The sequence below is a fragment of the Somniosus microcephalus genome, chromosome 11 (genome assembly GCF_052327205.1).
Source record: "Somniosus microcephalus isolate GS21.2 chromosome 11, FLI_Smic_1.0, whole genome shotgun sequence".
NCBI classification, from domain to species: domain Eukaryota; kingdom Metazoa; phylum Chordata; class Chondrichthyes; order Squaliformes; family Somniosidae; genus Somniosus; species Somniosus microcephalus.
Window position 1 is genome coordinate 191,424,626 of NC_140997.1, and position 13,748 is coordinate 191,438,373.

The 13,748-nt window shown below is 46.9% G+C and overlaps 1 protein-coding gene across 1 annotated transcript in view; it reads left to right on the forward strand.

Moving 5' to 3' along the window:
• cfap20dc (CFAP20 domain containing) overlaps positions 1–13,748 on the forward strand; it is a 721,404-nt gene that overhangs the window by 598,774 nt on the left and 108,882 nt on the right. Inside the window, exon 14 of the mRNA XM_086001537.1 lies at positions 4,289–4,377. Within this exon, the coding sequence (XP_085857663.1) occupies positions 4,289–4,377 (89 nt within the window). The remainder of the gene's footprint in view (positions 1–4,288; positions 4,378–13,748) is intronic.

Consider the following 13,748-nt stretch of genomic DNA (forward strand, 5'->3'; position numbering starts at 1 on the left):
GCATGCACAGTTTTTGTATAGCTGAGACTATTCCAGTCGTCTCAATATACAGGGGAGGCTACTGATGTTTATGCTATTAACATCAGCAGTCTCCCCTGTCTAGTGATGGAACAAACCAACTGGCAGTCCCCCTGAAATCTTGTCACTTGAGAACCCTTAACCTAAGAGACCCAACTGCTGCACCTTGTGGTAGGACAGACTGCTACCACTGTGGTTCCTGTTGTTCTTCTTGAAAGCAAATCAAAGTAGCTGTGTGCTTATTGAGGATGTGGAAGCAGAATACATTTTGAAAAAAAGCAATTTCCAATAACCAACAGATATCTATGATCTGAGTGCTTGCAGGTCAGTGCCCCTTAAAATACTGCTTCCAGTCACTCCACACAAGTGCCAGGCAATGACCATCTACAATAAGAGAGAGTCTAACCACCTCCTCTTGACATTCAATGGCCTTACCATCGTCAGATCCCCCACCATCAATAGCCTGGGGGTCACCATTGACCAGAAACGTCACTGGACCAACCACATAAATATTTGGCTACAAGAGCGGGTCAGAGGCTGGGTATTCTGTGGTGAGTGACTCACCTCCTGACTCTCCAAAGCCTTTCCACCATTTACAAGGCACAAGTCAGGAGTGTGATGGAATACTCTTCACTTGCCTGGATGAGTGCAGCTCCAACAACACTCAATAAACTCAACACCATCCAGGACAAAGCAGCCCACTTGATTGGCACCCCATCCACCACCTTAAACGTTCACTCCCTCCACCACCAGCGTACCGTGGCTGCAGTGTGTACCATCTACAAGATGCACTGCAGCAACTTGCCAAGGCTTCTTCGACAGCACCTCCCAAACCCGCAACTTCTACCACCTAGAAGGAAAAGGACAATAGGCACATGGGAACACCACCACATACACATTCCCCTCCAACTCACATATCGTCGTTCCTTCATCGTCACTGGATCAAAATACTGGAACTCTCTACTAAACAGCACTGTTGCGGGTACCTTCACCACATGGACTGCAGTGATTCAAGAAGGCGGCTCACCACCACCTTCTCGAGGGCAAGAAAGAATTGTCTATAAATGCTAGCCTTGCTAGTGATGCCTACATCCCGTGAATGAATATTTATTTAAAAAGTTACCATTTGGAAATCAATCCAAGTTTTACTCAGTGGGTTCAGAGCTGGGTGAGCCTAAAATCGCATCAGGGTCCTAATGACATCTTAAGACCACAATTTGCACGTATTCATGAGGCTTAAAAAAACTGCCGTTAATGTGACGATGGGTAGGAATCAAATCAATTAAGTGATGTGTTTTTAACTCAGTTACTGGCCCGTTCCCACTGGGCAAAAGGAATTAAAATCGCCCCTATATTGTTTATTTTTAAACACCCATAATTCAACCTGTCCTCTAGACTTGACTATTCCAACGCACTCCTGACTGGCCTCCCACATTCTACCCTACGTAAACTTGAGGTCATCCAGAACTCGGCCGCCCATGTCCTAACTCGCCCCAAGTTCCGTTCGCCATCACCCCTGTGCTCGCTGACCTACATTGGCTCCCGGTTAAGCAGCGCCTCGATTTCAATATTCTCATCCTTGTTTTCAAATCCCTCCATGGCCTTTCCCCTCCTTATCTCCTTCAGCCCCACAACCTCCTCTAATTCTGCCCTCCTGAGCATCCCTGATAATAATCACTCAACCATTGGTGGCTGTGCCTTCTGCTGCCTAGGCCCTGAGCTCTGAAATTCCCTGTCTAAACCTCTCCACCTCTCTACCTCTCTTTCCTTCTTTAAGATGCTCCTTAAAACCTACGTCTTTGACCAAGCTTTTGGTCACCTGCCCTAATTTCTCCTTATGTGACTCTGTCAAATTTTTTATCTTATAATAACTCCTGTGAAGCGCCTTGGGATGTTTTACTACGTTAAAGGTGCTATATATATACAAGATGTTGTTGTTATCCCAACAACCTCTTTGAGTTAAATGGTCTGTCATTCTATTACATGTTATAAAGAAAATGGGGTCAGATTTTGAGTTGAGAAAAGGGAGGCATGCAGCTGTAGATTTCTAAACTGGGTAAATTGAAAATTAACCTAACTGAAATGTAGGAACTGATGTGTCACTTTTACTTTAAAAAAAAATACTATGACCAGTATCAAATGATCGATTATTTTAGGTAGATAGCTCTTTTTTGTTCAGGCTAGTACCAAAAATAAAGCAGCATTAGCAAACAGAGTTAGGATATTTAATTAGTATTGTCGAACAAAGCAATGTTGTTTTGTTTAAGTACAAGCTAGTTACAAAAGCAATGATATTACGTACATTGAGTTGCTCTGCCATCAATGGCAAACATTTTGAAATTCAACAAGGTGACCTCACTTATGTTTCTTTCAGATATTTTTGTTATAGTGAATTACAGAATAAATGTCATTTATTAGCTTCTGTATTGAGGAGTAGAGCTTTTGTAATAGCCATTCTTGTCATTTGTGGTTTATCTGACCGCAGTCATTTCATGCATGAACAGTAATTTCAGATTTCAAAAAGATTCAATAATTTCCCCATAGCCTTACACGGAACGGAACATAAAAATAAGGTTACAGCGCCACCAAGGGGCAAGTGGAGACTTCAGTAGTGATATGTGCATGCAAAATATATACTTGTTAAAAAGCAACTACAATACAATTCAAAATTAAATTTCTGATTTAACCTTGTGAAAATGCATTTTCAGGAAGAATTTATTTAGTTATACTTTTAGTATTGAATTAAACATTTCTAATTACCAACCACAGAGAGCTGACAAAAGGTGCAACAACAACAACTTGCATTTATGCAGCGCCTTTAACATCCCAAGGCGCTTCACAGGAGTGTAATCAAACAAAATTTGACACCAAGCCACGCAAGGATCTATTAGGACAGGTGACAGAGGTTGGTTTTAAGGAGCATCTTAAAAGAGGCGGAGAGGTTTAGGGAGGGAATTCCAGAGCTTAGTGCATTACAATAACAATTAATTTTAAATCCTAAACATTAATACTGATGAATTCAAAGATAATACGTGACAAATAACCTCATTGTTGACGCTTTCACTGAATCAGAGCTGTTCCTTAATGTTGCCATTTGTATGAGGAAGTACAGAAGTGTTTATGTTTGGATTGTAAATTAAATATAAGCTGACCATTCAATTGTAGGACCCTGGGACTTTTAGATTCATTTTTTTAATTCATTCTTGCGATGTGGGCATCACTGGCAAGGCTGCCATTTATTGTGCATCTTTAGTTGTCTTCTTAAACCATTGCAGTCCATGTGGTGAAGGTACTCTCACAATGCTGTTAGGTAGGAGTTCCAGGCTTTTGGCCCAGTGACGTTGAAGGAATAGTGATATATGTCCAAGTGAAGATGCTGTGTGACTTGGAGGTGATCGTGTTCCCATGTGCCAGCTGTCCTTGTCCTATGTGGTGGGAGTCGCAGGTTTGGGAGGTACAGTAGAAGATGCCTTGGTGAGTTGCTGCACTGCATCCAATAGATGGTACACGCTGCAACCATGATACGCCGGTGGTGCTCCCATCCAGGCACATGGAGTGTATTCCATCATACTCCTGACCTGTGCCCTGTAGGTTTTGGGGAGGTTTTGATGAGTCAGGAGGTGAGCCACTCACCACAGAATTCTGAGCCTCTGACCTGCTCTAGTAGCCAGGTCACTTATATTGGCTTATTAGTTTACAAATAAATATATTTTACTAGTACTTTTCTGACTGCTGACTGATGGTAAGAATTGGCTGAACAGTAGAATAAATTCTCTTTTCTACTTTGCTTGTGGGGAATTATTTGGCTTTTTATTTGACTGTCATGCTTTCAGATGAGAATCTTTTTAAAGGAAAAGCTCTGTACTGTACTTTGAGATAGGGAGTTGTGGTCACTTCGTAACTTCCCAGTTATTTATTTTTCTATGCTAATTGAAGGCCATGTTTTTCTTCCCTTTGCATAAACTGGTGCAGAATTGTGTTGCTCTAAACACTTGTGAAACAACTCCAATAACTAATTTTGTTTGAAAAGGTAATGAGCTTTCTCACATCAAGCCACTGGAGAGATTGTGCAATTAGAAATTGAATAAACTCATCTCGCTGTAACTCAACCCAGGACAAAGACTGCAGAATTTTATATTCATTCTTTTATACCTCATATAAGTCCTTTAGGAGGACAGTCTCTAGACCTTGCTTGCATGATTAAAAAAAAGTATCAGTTTAAAAAAACCTTTACATGTCATTACCTTACAGATGTTCCTGTCTTTTACAGCCAGTCAATCAGGGCCATCACTACCAGAAAGAAATGCTTTTGACTCTGTCTCAGAAAAAAATGAATCCACTTCTTCTTTCAAATCCACGGTAAGCACCGATAATGACTGCACATTTCAGGTTTTCATTAGTATTATCAAAGCTTCATCTTAATGTGTTGCTGCATTCATGCTGATGTGTCAATTAGTCTTACACTGCTACCAAAATTTACCTCTGCACTCTGTTATCATATTCTCCGCCCACCTCAGGATTAGACCAGTTTGTCCATGAGGAAAACCACAAAAGTCAGGTCCATGTTTTTGATGTTATGATATTGGAATATCAACCATGTGACTTATTTCTTTACCAGGAGTTGTTATAAACTCCTTCCTTAGAATTCCTTTCCCTTTTGTTAACCATATATTAGTATGGATGTGTTTTCTGCATCTATTCTCAATCCTTTGAGGAATTTCAGCACTATGTTGGGCTTATAGTTTCATTGTACTCCTAACTTTAGGATTGGGAACAAATTTCACATTTATTGATTTTTCTTCCTATAATCGGTCTGCTTGACATCTTTAACAAGATCAAAAATTTACAAAAAGTAGTCTGGCCTTTCGTGTGTCATCTACCCACTGCAATTTTAATGAATTTGAAATCTATGTGGAGCTCTCTGGTGATGTGGCTTTCCTCTGTGAGAGTGTCCCATCAGACAAGTACTTCATTAAATAGCCCTAAAATGCAGAAAATGAATTGTTATTTTAGTCAGATCAACACTATAATATGGGCACAGCATCAATTAAGGCAGGCTTCATACCATCAGAATCCGCCATGATTAGTCAGCCTTATATCTTCCACTCCCTCAACTATGGCCAGTTTCAAGAGTTCAACTGACTTAGCATCATCTGTGAATACAAAAAAAAAGCTTAGGGTGTGCATCCTGAAGTTGCTTAATTTTCTACATCATACTCCATCAGTGCTCTTGCAGGTGACTGCAAGTTACCAATGAACTCCAAATGCCATATTATAAGTGAAGAATTTCTGTATATCTGGCATGCATGAGAAAATGGTCTTTACAGCCCAGGTTGGTAACACTCTCAATATCTGTATGCTTGGGAAAAATAGGGTCAGTCCTTTTGCAAATGTTTGTTTAAGATTTAATACTCCTTCTTCTCTCTAAACTACCATTAGGAATCTGTGTAACAGTTAATCTGCATATTCAGCACAAACAAACAGAAAATGTTTGTGTAGAATATATCAGGCAAGATATAATATGCTGAGAACTTTGATCTCTGTTGCTGGAATCATTCTGTATTCACTAACCTCATTACATGTTTGTTGTGATTCTTATGTAACATTTATGGTAATTACTGCAGGTCTATGTTTTCCACCTACTGTTAGATCCCGCTGTGATGAATTAGGGCACAATGGCTACAATTCCAATTAAGATAAATATTGCAGCATGGAATTTGACTAAAATTACCTGTAATTTCTGTATTTTGGGGCTATTCAATGAGTGCAGCATAAAATTGCATTTTACTACTTTACACAATTTTTTGTAATACATATGTTGATGAAGACAGAAATGCTGTGTCAGACAACTGTAGGGAATCATCAACATTTAAAATGCCATTCACAATGCATCTTAGGCAATCCAAGCAAGTTAGGAAATACTACAATCACCAGTTATGTTTGTGTTACACACTTGATTTAATTGGACGATAACAAATTTTAATTTAAATGGCATTCTACAGACAATGTTTACATAAATTGAGACAAGACAAGCCACCTTCCACCTATATATATTACAGAAATCATGACCGAGAGAATCAAAGAGCACCACGTGTTCCAAAATACTTCACAAACTGAAAGTGCAGGACACTGAACCACCTTGCAGCATTTGGGGGGTTTACAATTCTGAAATGGAATCTGCTTTCATGAATTGAAGAAGCGATAACATAGTGAATTGATTTTTAAAAAACTGTTTATTTAACAGGTCTTTAATAAAAATGAAAATGATATTTCATTTTTAGATTGTTTCAAAAAGGGTAACAGTTATCTTCACTGATTCTGATTCATATAATGAACTAACTTTTAAAAAGAAAAAAAGAAAGACTTGCATTCATATAGCACCTTTCACGACCACCGGACGTCTCAAAGCGCTTTACAGTCAATGAAGTACTTTTTGAAGTGGAGTCACTGTTGTTATGTGAGAAATGCGGCAGCCAATTTGCGCACAGCAAGCTCCCACAAACAGCAATGTGATAATGACCAGATAATCAGTTTTTGTTCTGTTGGTTGAGAGATAAATATTGGCCAGGACACCGGGTATAACTCCCCTGCTCTTCTTCAAAATAGTGCCATGCGATCTTTTACGTCCACCTGAGAGAACAGACGCGGCCTCGGTTTAACATCTCATCCGAAAGACAGCACCTCCGACAGTGCAGCACTCCCTCAGCACTGCACTGGACTGTCAGCCTAGCTTTATGTGCTCAAGTTTATCAAAGTATAAGTTTGTCAGTAACATTCACTGGAAGGATTCTCCAAAAGTTCAGTCTCCAAATGTAGTAGCCCATGATGTGCCTCAATAATTCCGAGACTCGAAGGTAGCAGAACAAAACAAGGCTTTTATTAACTTAGAACGAAACACGTAAGCGAGAGAGATGTCGTCCTTCTGGAGATTGGGGCTAGACTGAAGCTAGCTTACAAACGGGGCCAGGTATGGGCGGAGCCCTACACACAGCACATTCCAGTATACAATACAGCACATTCCAGTACACAATACAATGAGGCCTGGGGGAAGGGAAATGACACTGAAACCGATCTCAGTCACAGGCAGTGATGAATGGAAATATTTCATCACATTCACCCCTTCTATAGATTTAGTCTGTTCGGGGGTTTGATAGTCCTCTGCGACCGACGTGGCTGTTGCGGTGCCGCGGGTGTCGGCTGGGTGTCCCCGGTAGCCTCCTGGGTCTCTGCCGGGGGTGCCGCCAGGGTTGTTGAAGGGGTAGTTGGTGGGGGTGCCGTTGGTCGGTGTTCTTCCAGGGGTGATGAAAGAGTAGTGGGTGGGTAAGAGTTGCTGTGATCGTCGTTGCCGCTATTGCCGTGGTTGTTGTCGATGCCGGCTGGGGCGATGTCTTTTATGGACACGGTGTCCTCCCTTCCGTCGGCGTGCCGGACATATGCGTATTGGAGGTTGGCGTGGAGTAGGTGTACTGGCTCCACGAGAGGGTCCGTCTTGTGGCCCCTCACATGCCTTCGCACGAGTACCGGACCTGGGGTGGAGAGCCATGACGGCATGGATACGCCTGAGGTGGATTTCCGGGGAAAGACAAACATTCGTTCATGAGGCGTGGTATTAGTGGCCGTACACAATAGCGACCGTATCGAATGGAGCACATCCGAGAGGACTTCCTGCCAGCGGGAGATAGGGAGGCCCTTGGTCCTTAGAGCTAGAGTGACTGCTTTCCATACTGTCCCGTTCTCTCGCTCCACTTGGCCGTTACCCCGGGGGTTGTAGCTGGTGGTACGGCTCGTGGCGATCCCCCTGGACAGCATGTACTGGCGTAGCTCTTCACTCATGAAGGACGCCCCCCTATCCGTATGGATGTAGCTCGGCATACCGAACAGGCAGAACAGGCTGTTGAGGCATTTAATGACCGTGGCGCTGGTCATGTCTGGGCAGGGGAAGGCGAATGGGAAACGGGAGTATTCATCCACAATGTTCAGGAAGTAAACATTGCGGTCGACGGACGGGAGGGGGCCCTTGAAATCTAAGCTGAGCCGTTCAAAGGGCTGTGTAGCTTTGATTAAGTGGGCTCTATCTGGGCGGTAGAACCGAGGCTTGCACTCAGCGCAAGTGCGGCAGTTCCTGGTCAGAGACCGAACCTCCTCAATCGAGTAGGGTAAGTTACGGGACTTTATGAAGTGGAACAGCCGCGTGACCCCTGGGTGGCAGAGGTCGTTGTGGAGGGTCTGTAGCCGATCCCTGGTGGCGCTGGCACACATCCCTCGTGAGAGGGCGTCAGGGGATTCGTTAAGGGCCCCTGGCCGGTAAATGATGTCGTACTCGAAGGTGGAGAGCTCGATCCGCCACCTAAGAATCTTATCATTTTTAATCTTCCCCCTCTGTTTATTATTGAACATAAACGCTACCGACCGCTGGTCGGTAAGTAGGGTGAAGCGTTTGCCGGCTAGGTAGTGGCGCCAGTGGCGCACTGCCTCCACGATGGCTTGGGCCTCCTTTTCCACGGAGGAGTGTCTGATCTCGGGCCCTTGGAGGGTCCTCGAGAAGAAAGCTACGGGCCGCCCCGCCTGGTTGAGGGTGGCCGCCAAGGCGAAGTCAGACGCATCACTTTCCACTTGAAATGGAGTGTTCTCGTCCACTGCCTGTAGCGTGGCCCGCTCAATATCCTGCTTAATGCTTTTGAAGGCGGCGTGGGCCTCAGCAGAGAGCGGGAAAGAGGATGCTTTCAAGAGGGGGCGGGCTTTGTCGGAGTAGTTGGGGACCCATTGGGAATAATAAGAAAATAACCCCAGGCATCTTTTCAGGGCTTTGGGAGTGTTGGGCAGGGGCAGCTCCCGTAGGGGGCGCAATCGGTCGGGGTCTGGTCCGATTTCCCCATTCTCCACCACGCTGCCTAGTATGCAGAGGCGCGTGGTGTTGTAAACGCACTTGTCCTCGTTGTAGGTGAGGTTGAGTTTTTGTGCGGTTTTCAGGAACCTCTCGAGGTTCGAGTCGTGATCCTGCTGGTTGTGACCGCAGATGGTGACGTTGTCGAGGTAGGGGAAGGTTGCCTGCAAGTGGTGGTCATCGACCATGCGGTCCATCTCCCTCTGGAAGACCGAGACCCCATTCGTCACCCCAAAGGGGACTCTGAGGAATTGGTAGAGGCGTCCGTTCGCCTCGAAGGCGGTGTACGGGCGGTCCTCTGGTCTGATAGGGAGCTGGTGGTACGCTGACTTGAGGTCGATGGTGGAGCACACCCGGTATTGGGCGATTTGGTTCACCATTTCTGATATGCGGGGTAGCGGGTAGGCGTCTAGTAGGGTGTACCTGTTGATCGTTTGACTATAGTCGATCACCATCCGTTTCTTCTCGCTACCCCTTACCACTACCACTTGGGCACGCCACGGGCTGTTGCTGCGTTCAATAATGCGCTCTTTCAGGAGCCTGTCTACCTCGGTCGCGATAAACCGCCTGTCCTCCCAGCTGTACCTCCTGCTTTTGGTCGCTATTGGCTGGCAGTTAGGGGTAAGGTTCGCGAATAGCGAAGGCGGCTTTACCTTCAGGGTAGCCAGACCGCACACTGTGAGGGGCGGCTGGGACCCACCGTACTTGAGCGTGATGCTTTGGTGGTTGCACTGGAAATCCAGGCCCAAGATCACACTCGCACATAGGTTCTTCATGATTAATACTTTAAAATTATCATATACAGTTCCGTTAACGCACAATTCTACCGTGCAGTAACCCAGAATGGTCGATGTCTGGGTTTTGTCAGCCATAGAGATGGTACCCTGAGTAGGGACCACCTTTAGGGAGAGTTGTTGTGCCAGTTCTGGGTGGATAAAGCTCTCCGTGCTTCCACTGTCAATTAAGCATTTAACCCGGCACCCGTTTACCTCGATGTCCACCATTGATCTGGATAGCGGGTGCGGCCTGGTTTGGTCCACTGTGACCGATGCCACTGTAGGGCCCTGATCGATACAAGATGGCGTCCACGCTGTCTGCTCACAAGATGGCGGACCCCACGAGGTCGGGTAAGATGGCGTCCAAGATGGCCGCTCCCACGGCGCACACGCGGCGGTGGCGGGTTTTCCGGCGGGGTTCCCTCTGCACACCTTCCCGAAGTGCCCCTTCTTACCGCACTTAAAGCAGGTGGTGCCTTTCGCCGGGCACAGGTTTCTGGTGTGCTTTGGCTGCCCGCAGAAGTAGCAGTTGGGTCCCTGACGCGTCGCGGCTGTCGTAGGGCTTCTGGGGGGAGAGCGGGGCCCAGCCGGTGTCGGGCTGTCGGGCGGGGAAGATGCCTTCCAAGATGGCGGCGCCCTCGGTGCACACGTGGCGGCGTGGACGGCGCGGGCTGAAGAGTAGGCGTCCGAGTTTCTCTGGGCCACATCCAGGGATCGCGCGGTGTCCGCAGCCTGTTTCAGGTCCAACCCCGTTTTTTCCAGCAGTCTTTGCCGGATGTAAGTGGAGCTGAGGCCTGTGATGAAGGCATCGCGAACAAGCTCGTCAGTGTACACCGCGGCTTTTACATCTCGGCACTTGCAGTCTTTGCCAAGCATTTTCAGGGTGCTTCGGAACTCCTCCACCGATTCCCCAGGTCGCTGTGCGCGGGTGGCGAGCAGGTGCCTAGCATACACCTCATTCGTAGGCTGCTGGTAATGCCCCTTTAAGATGTCGCAGGCGGCCAGGTACGTCTCGGCGTCTTGGATGAGGGGGTAAACCCGGTGGCTTACCCAATTCCGCAGAATTCCGAGTCTCATCCTTGCAGCATCCGTAGCGTCTTTGACGGCTGCGGAATTGTCCAGGAAGAATTCCATACACTCAAACCAGTGTCCGAAGCGTGCTGATGCGTCCGGAGCATGTTGATCCAAATCCAAACGTTTGGGTTTCAGGAGTTGATCCATAGTGTTGAAAAAATAAGTTAATAAAATTGATGTGCCTCAATAATTCCGAGACTCGAAGGTAGCAGAACAAAACAAGGCTTTTATTAACTTAGAACGAAACACGTAAGCGAGAGAGATGTCGTCCTTCTGGAGATTGGGGCTAGACTGAAGCTAGCTTACAAACGGGGCCAGGTATGGGCGGAGCCCTACACACAGCACATTCCAGTATACAATACAGCACATTCCAGTACACAATACAATGAGGTCTGGGGGAAGGGAAATGACACTGAAACCGATCTCAGTCACAGGCAGTGATGAATGGAAATATTTCATCACAGCCCATCAGCCACACTCTTTTCCTTATTCCAAATTGTGGCATTCATTTTCTTTCTCGGACACAGTGATGGGTTCTTTAAGAATAGATTCAGCCTAGATTTTGAATGCAAATGAATCATCCATGTCGGCATTAACATTGCATTTTTAAAAATATTTTTCTCAGATGATGCTCATCGTAAAGACTACTGCCTAAGAAATTAAACACTATGGGCTCGATTTTGCCATTGGGGGCGGGCTAGGGGTGTGTCAGGTAGTCGTCGTGTCAGGATCCTGACTCCGATGTGAAGTGGGACAAAAGTGCGATTTTGCCCTAATTGGGCACTTGATTTCCAGCGTGTGGAAACCCCTGGCCCAATGAGCCTTTTCATACAGAAAGTCACCTCCGACGACGTCATCAATGCTGCTGGCTTTAAGGCCTGAAGCAGCCTTGCTTCTTTTTCAGCCTTTAAACTTTATGCCCATTGTTCTGAGCGCTTCCTTCGGCAATTATGTCAACCAGTAGACCAAAGTGTGCTCCAAGATTCGATGAGGCCTCCCTCCAAGCTCTGGTGGAGGGAGCAAGAGCAAATAAAGAGGTGCTCTTCCCTTCCTCAGGGAGGAAAAAGCCTCCTCAGCAGACTAAAGCTGTGTGGATGCAAGTGGCCCAAGAGGTAAACGCAATTTCAATGTGCAGCAGAACCTGGCTGCAGTGCAGGAAGAGGTTTCATGACCTTCTCCGCACAGGAAAAGTGAGTATGACATTCCCATCACCCTCCATCTAATCCCCATCGCCTCTCATCACCAGCACGCTGCTTTGCCAACCTCTTCCTCCACATCCCACTTGACCCTTACATCACTGCACCCTTACCCATTCCCTCTCTCTCTCTGGTCACATTCACTTAACTATTCTACCATGCAGCCCTCACACTCCCTATCACTGTGATGCAATGGCAACAACTTACAACACACAGGGAGGGCCCTTTGTCTCCTTCTAAGCATTTATGCTATGGATTCTCTACACTCACTCCTTCATTCTCACTCAAACCCCACTTGTGTCCCTCATTGCAGGAAAAGAGAGCCCACAATAAGAGGGAAAGAGCAAGGACAGGAGGAGGGCCACCCTCAGTAGCCCAGCTCACCATTTCGGAGGAGGCGGCCCTGGAGATCGCCGGAGTGGAGGACGATTTGCAAGTGGGGTACGAACAGACGGGTGCATCACAGCAAGCTGGTGACAGAATAGTTTAGCATCTCTCTCATTGACATTGCATGAGTGACTGATAATGATTCTGATGCTCTAACAGATTGACTTATGATCATCTGCACAATTCAATGTGCGTGCAACCTTTACCTCACATCTCTAACTCTTTCCTTTACTCCCCCACAGGACCATTGAGAGCCCCAGTCCCCACTGTCTAGGAGGAACAGCCTGAGTCTCAAGACTCTTCAGAGGAAGCTGCAACCTCTGAGGGCGCAGCGCCAGCAGAATTCAGCGCACCCAGCGCAGACGCTCACACCTTGGTGGGACCTTCGTGAGATAGAGTAGTGTTGTCACCTGGTGTATCACAGATCACAAGTGAGCATCAACAGATGGTGGAGACAGGGACAGCAGTGGAGAATCCTCGTCAGAGGACGCAGGACTCTGGCAGCTCGGCTCAGCCACATGTCGACCCTGTGCCTCCGGGTCCATCCAGAAGGAGAGTGGTGCTGGAACTCCAGGAACAGGTGCAGGAGTCTCTGGCAGGTTTTGTCTCCAGGGTCGCTGCGAGTGTGGAGTGAATGGAGGAGTCCATCGCGAACATGAGCAGCGGCTTTGTGGAGGCATTGGCACACGAACGCATCACCACAGAAAGGATGGCAACCTTCATGGAAAGGATGGCTACCTCCCTGGTAAGGCTGGCTACCATAGAGGACAGGATGGCTACGGTAGAGGAGAGGGTGGCTACTGCCATGGAGGAGCTTAGTCGCCAGGGTATTGAAAACATGGTCATTGTTCAGAATAGACTGACGTCTCTTGAGGAGCGATGGTCAGCTATTGAGCATAGAAACCAAACGTTCATGGAAGTCCTCTGGAGTAGGACTTCCAGTGCAGAAACGGGTCCTCATGGCACCCCCTGAAGTGCAGCAAGGTACTCTCAAGCCACTTGCTAGCTCTGAAGTGGGCTGACCCATGAGAGGGATATTGGTGGCAGAGAACAAGGAAGTGGGGGCTCTTCTCCAAGCGCTCACACGACCATGCCACTGCAAAGCCCTCGGTCAGAGCCCCACCAGAGTTCTCACCCAACTGAGATCGACCTCTCGGCCCCTGCACAGCTGCAGGAGCAGCAGACTGTTGCCAACCCCTCACAGGTTTGCAACCCCAGAGGACGGCTGCCAAAGGTGTCGAGCCAGGAGCAGCAAGAAAGTGAGCAAGGGGTCTCCACATCTGCTGAAGCCACAGGGGACGCACCACGTAGGAGCACGCGTAAGAGGAAGATAAAGCACAAGTAGTCACAAGGGTAGTCACTTGGGTGTTCTGTTGTATTGATTTTTGACAAGCCATCCTTGAATTGTTATGA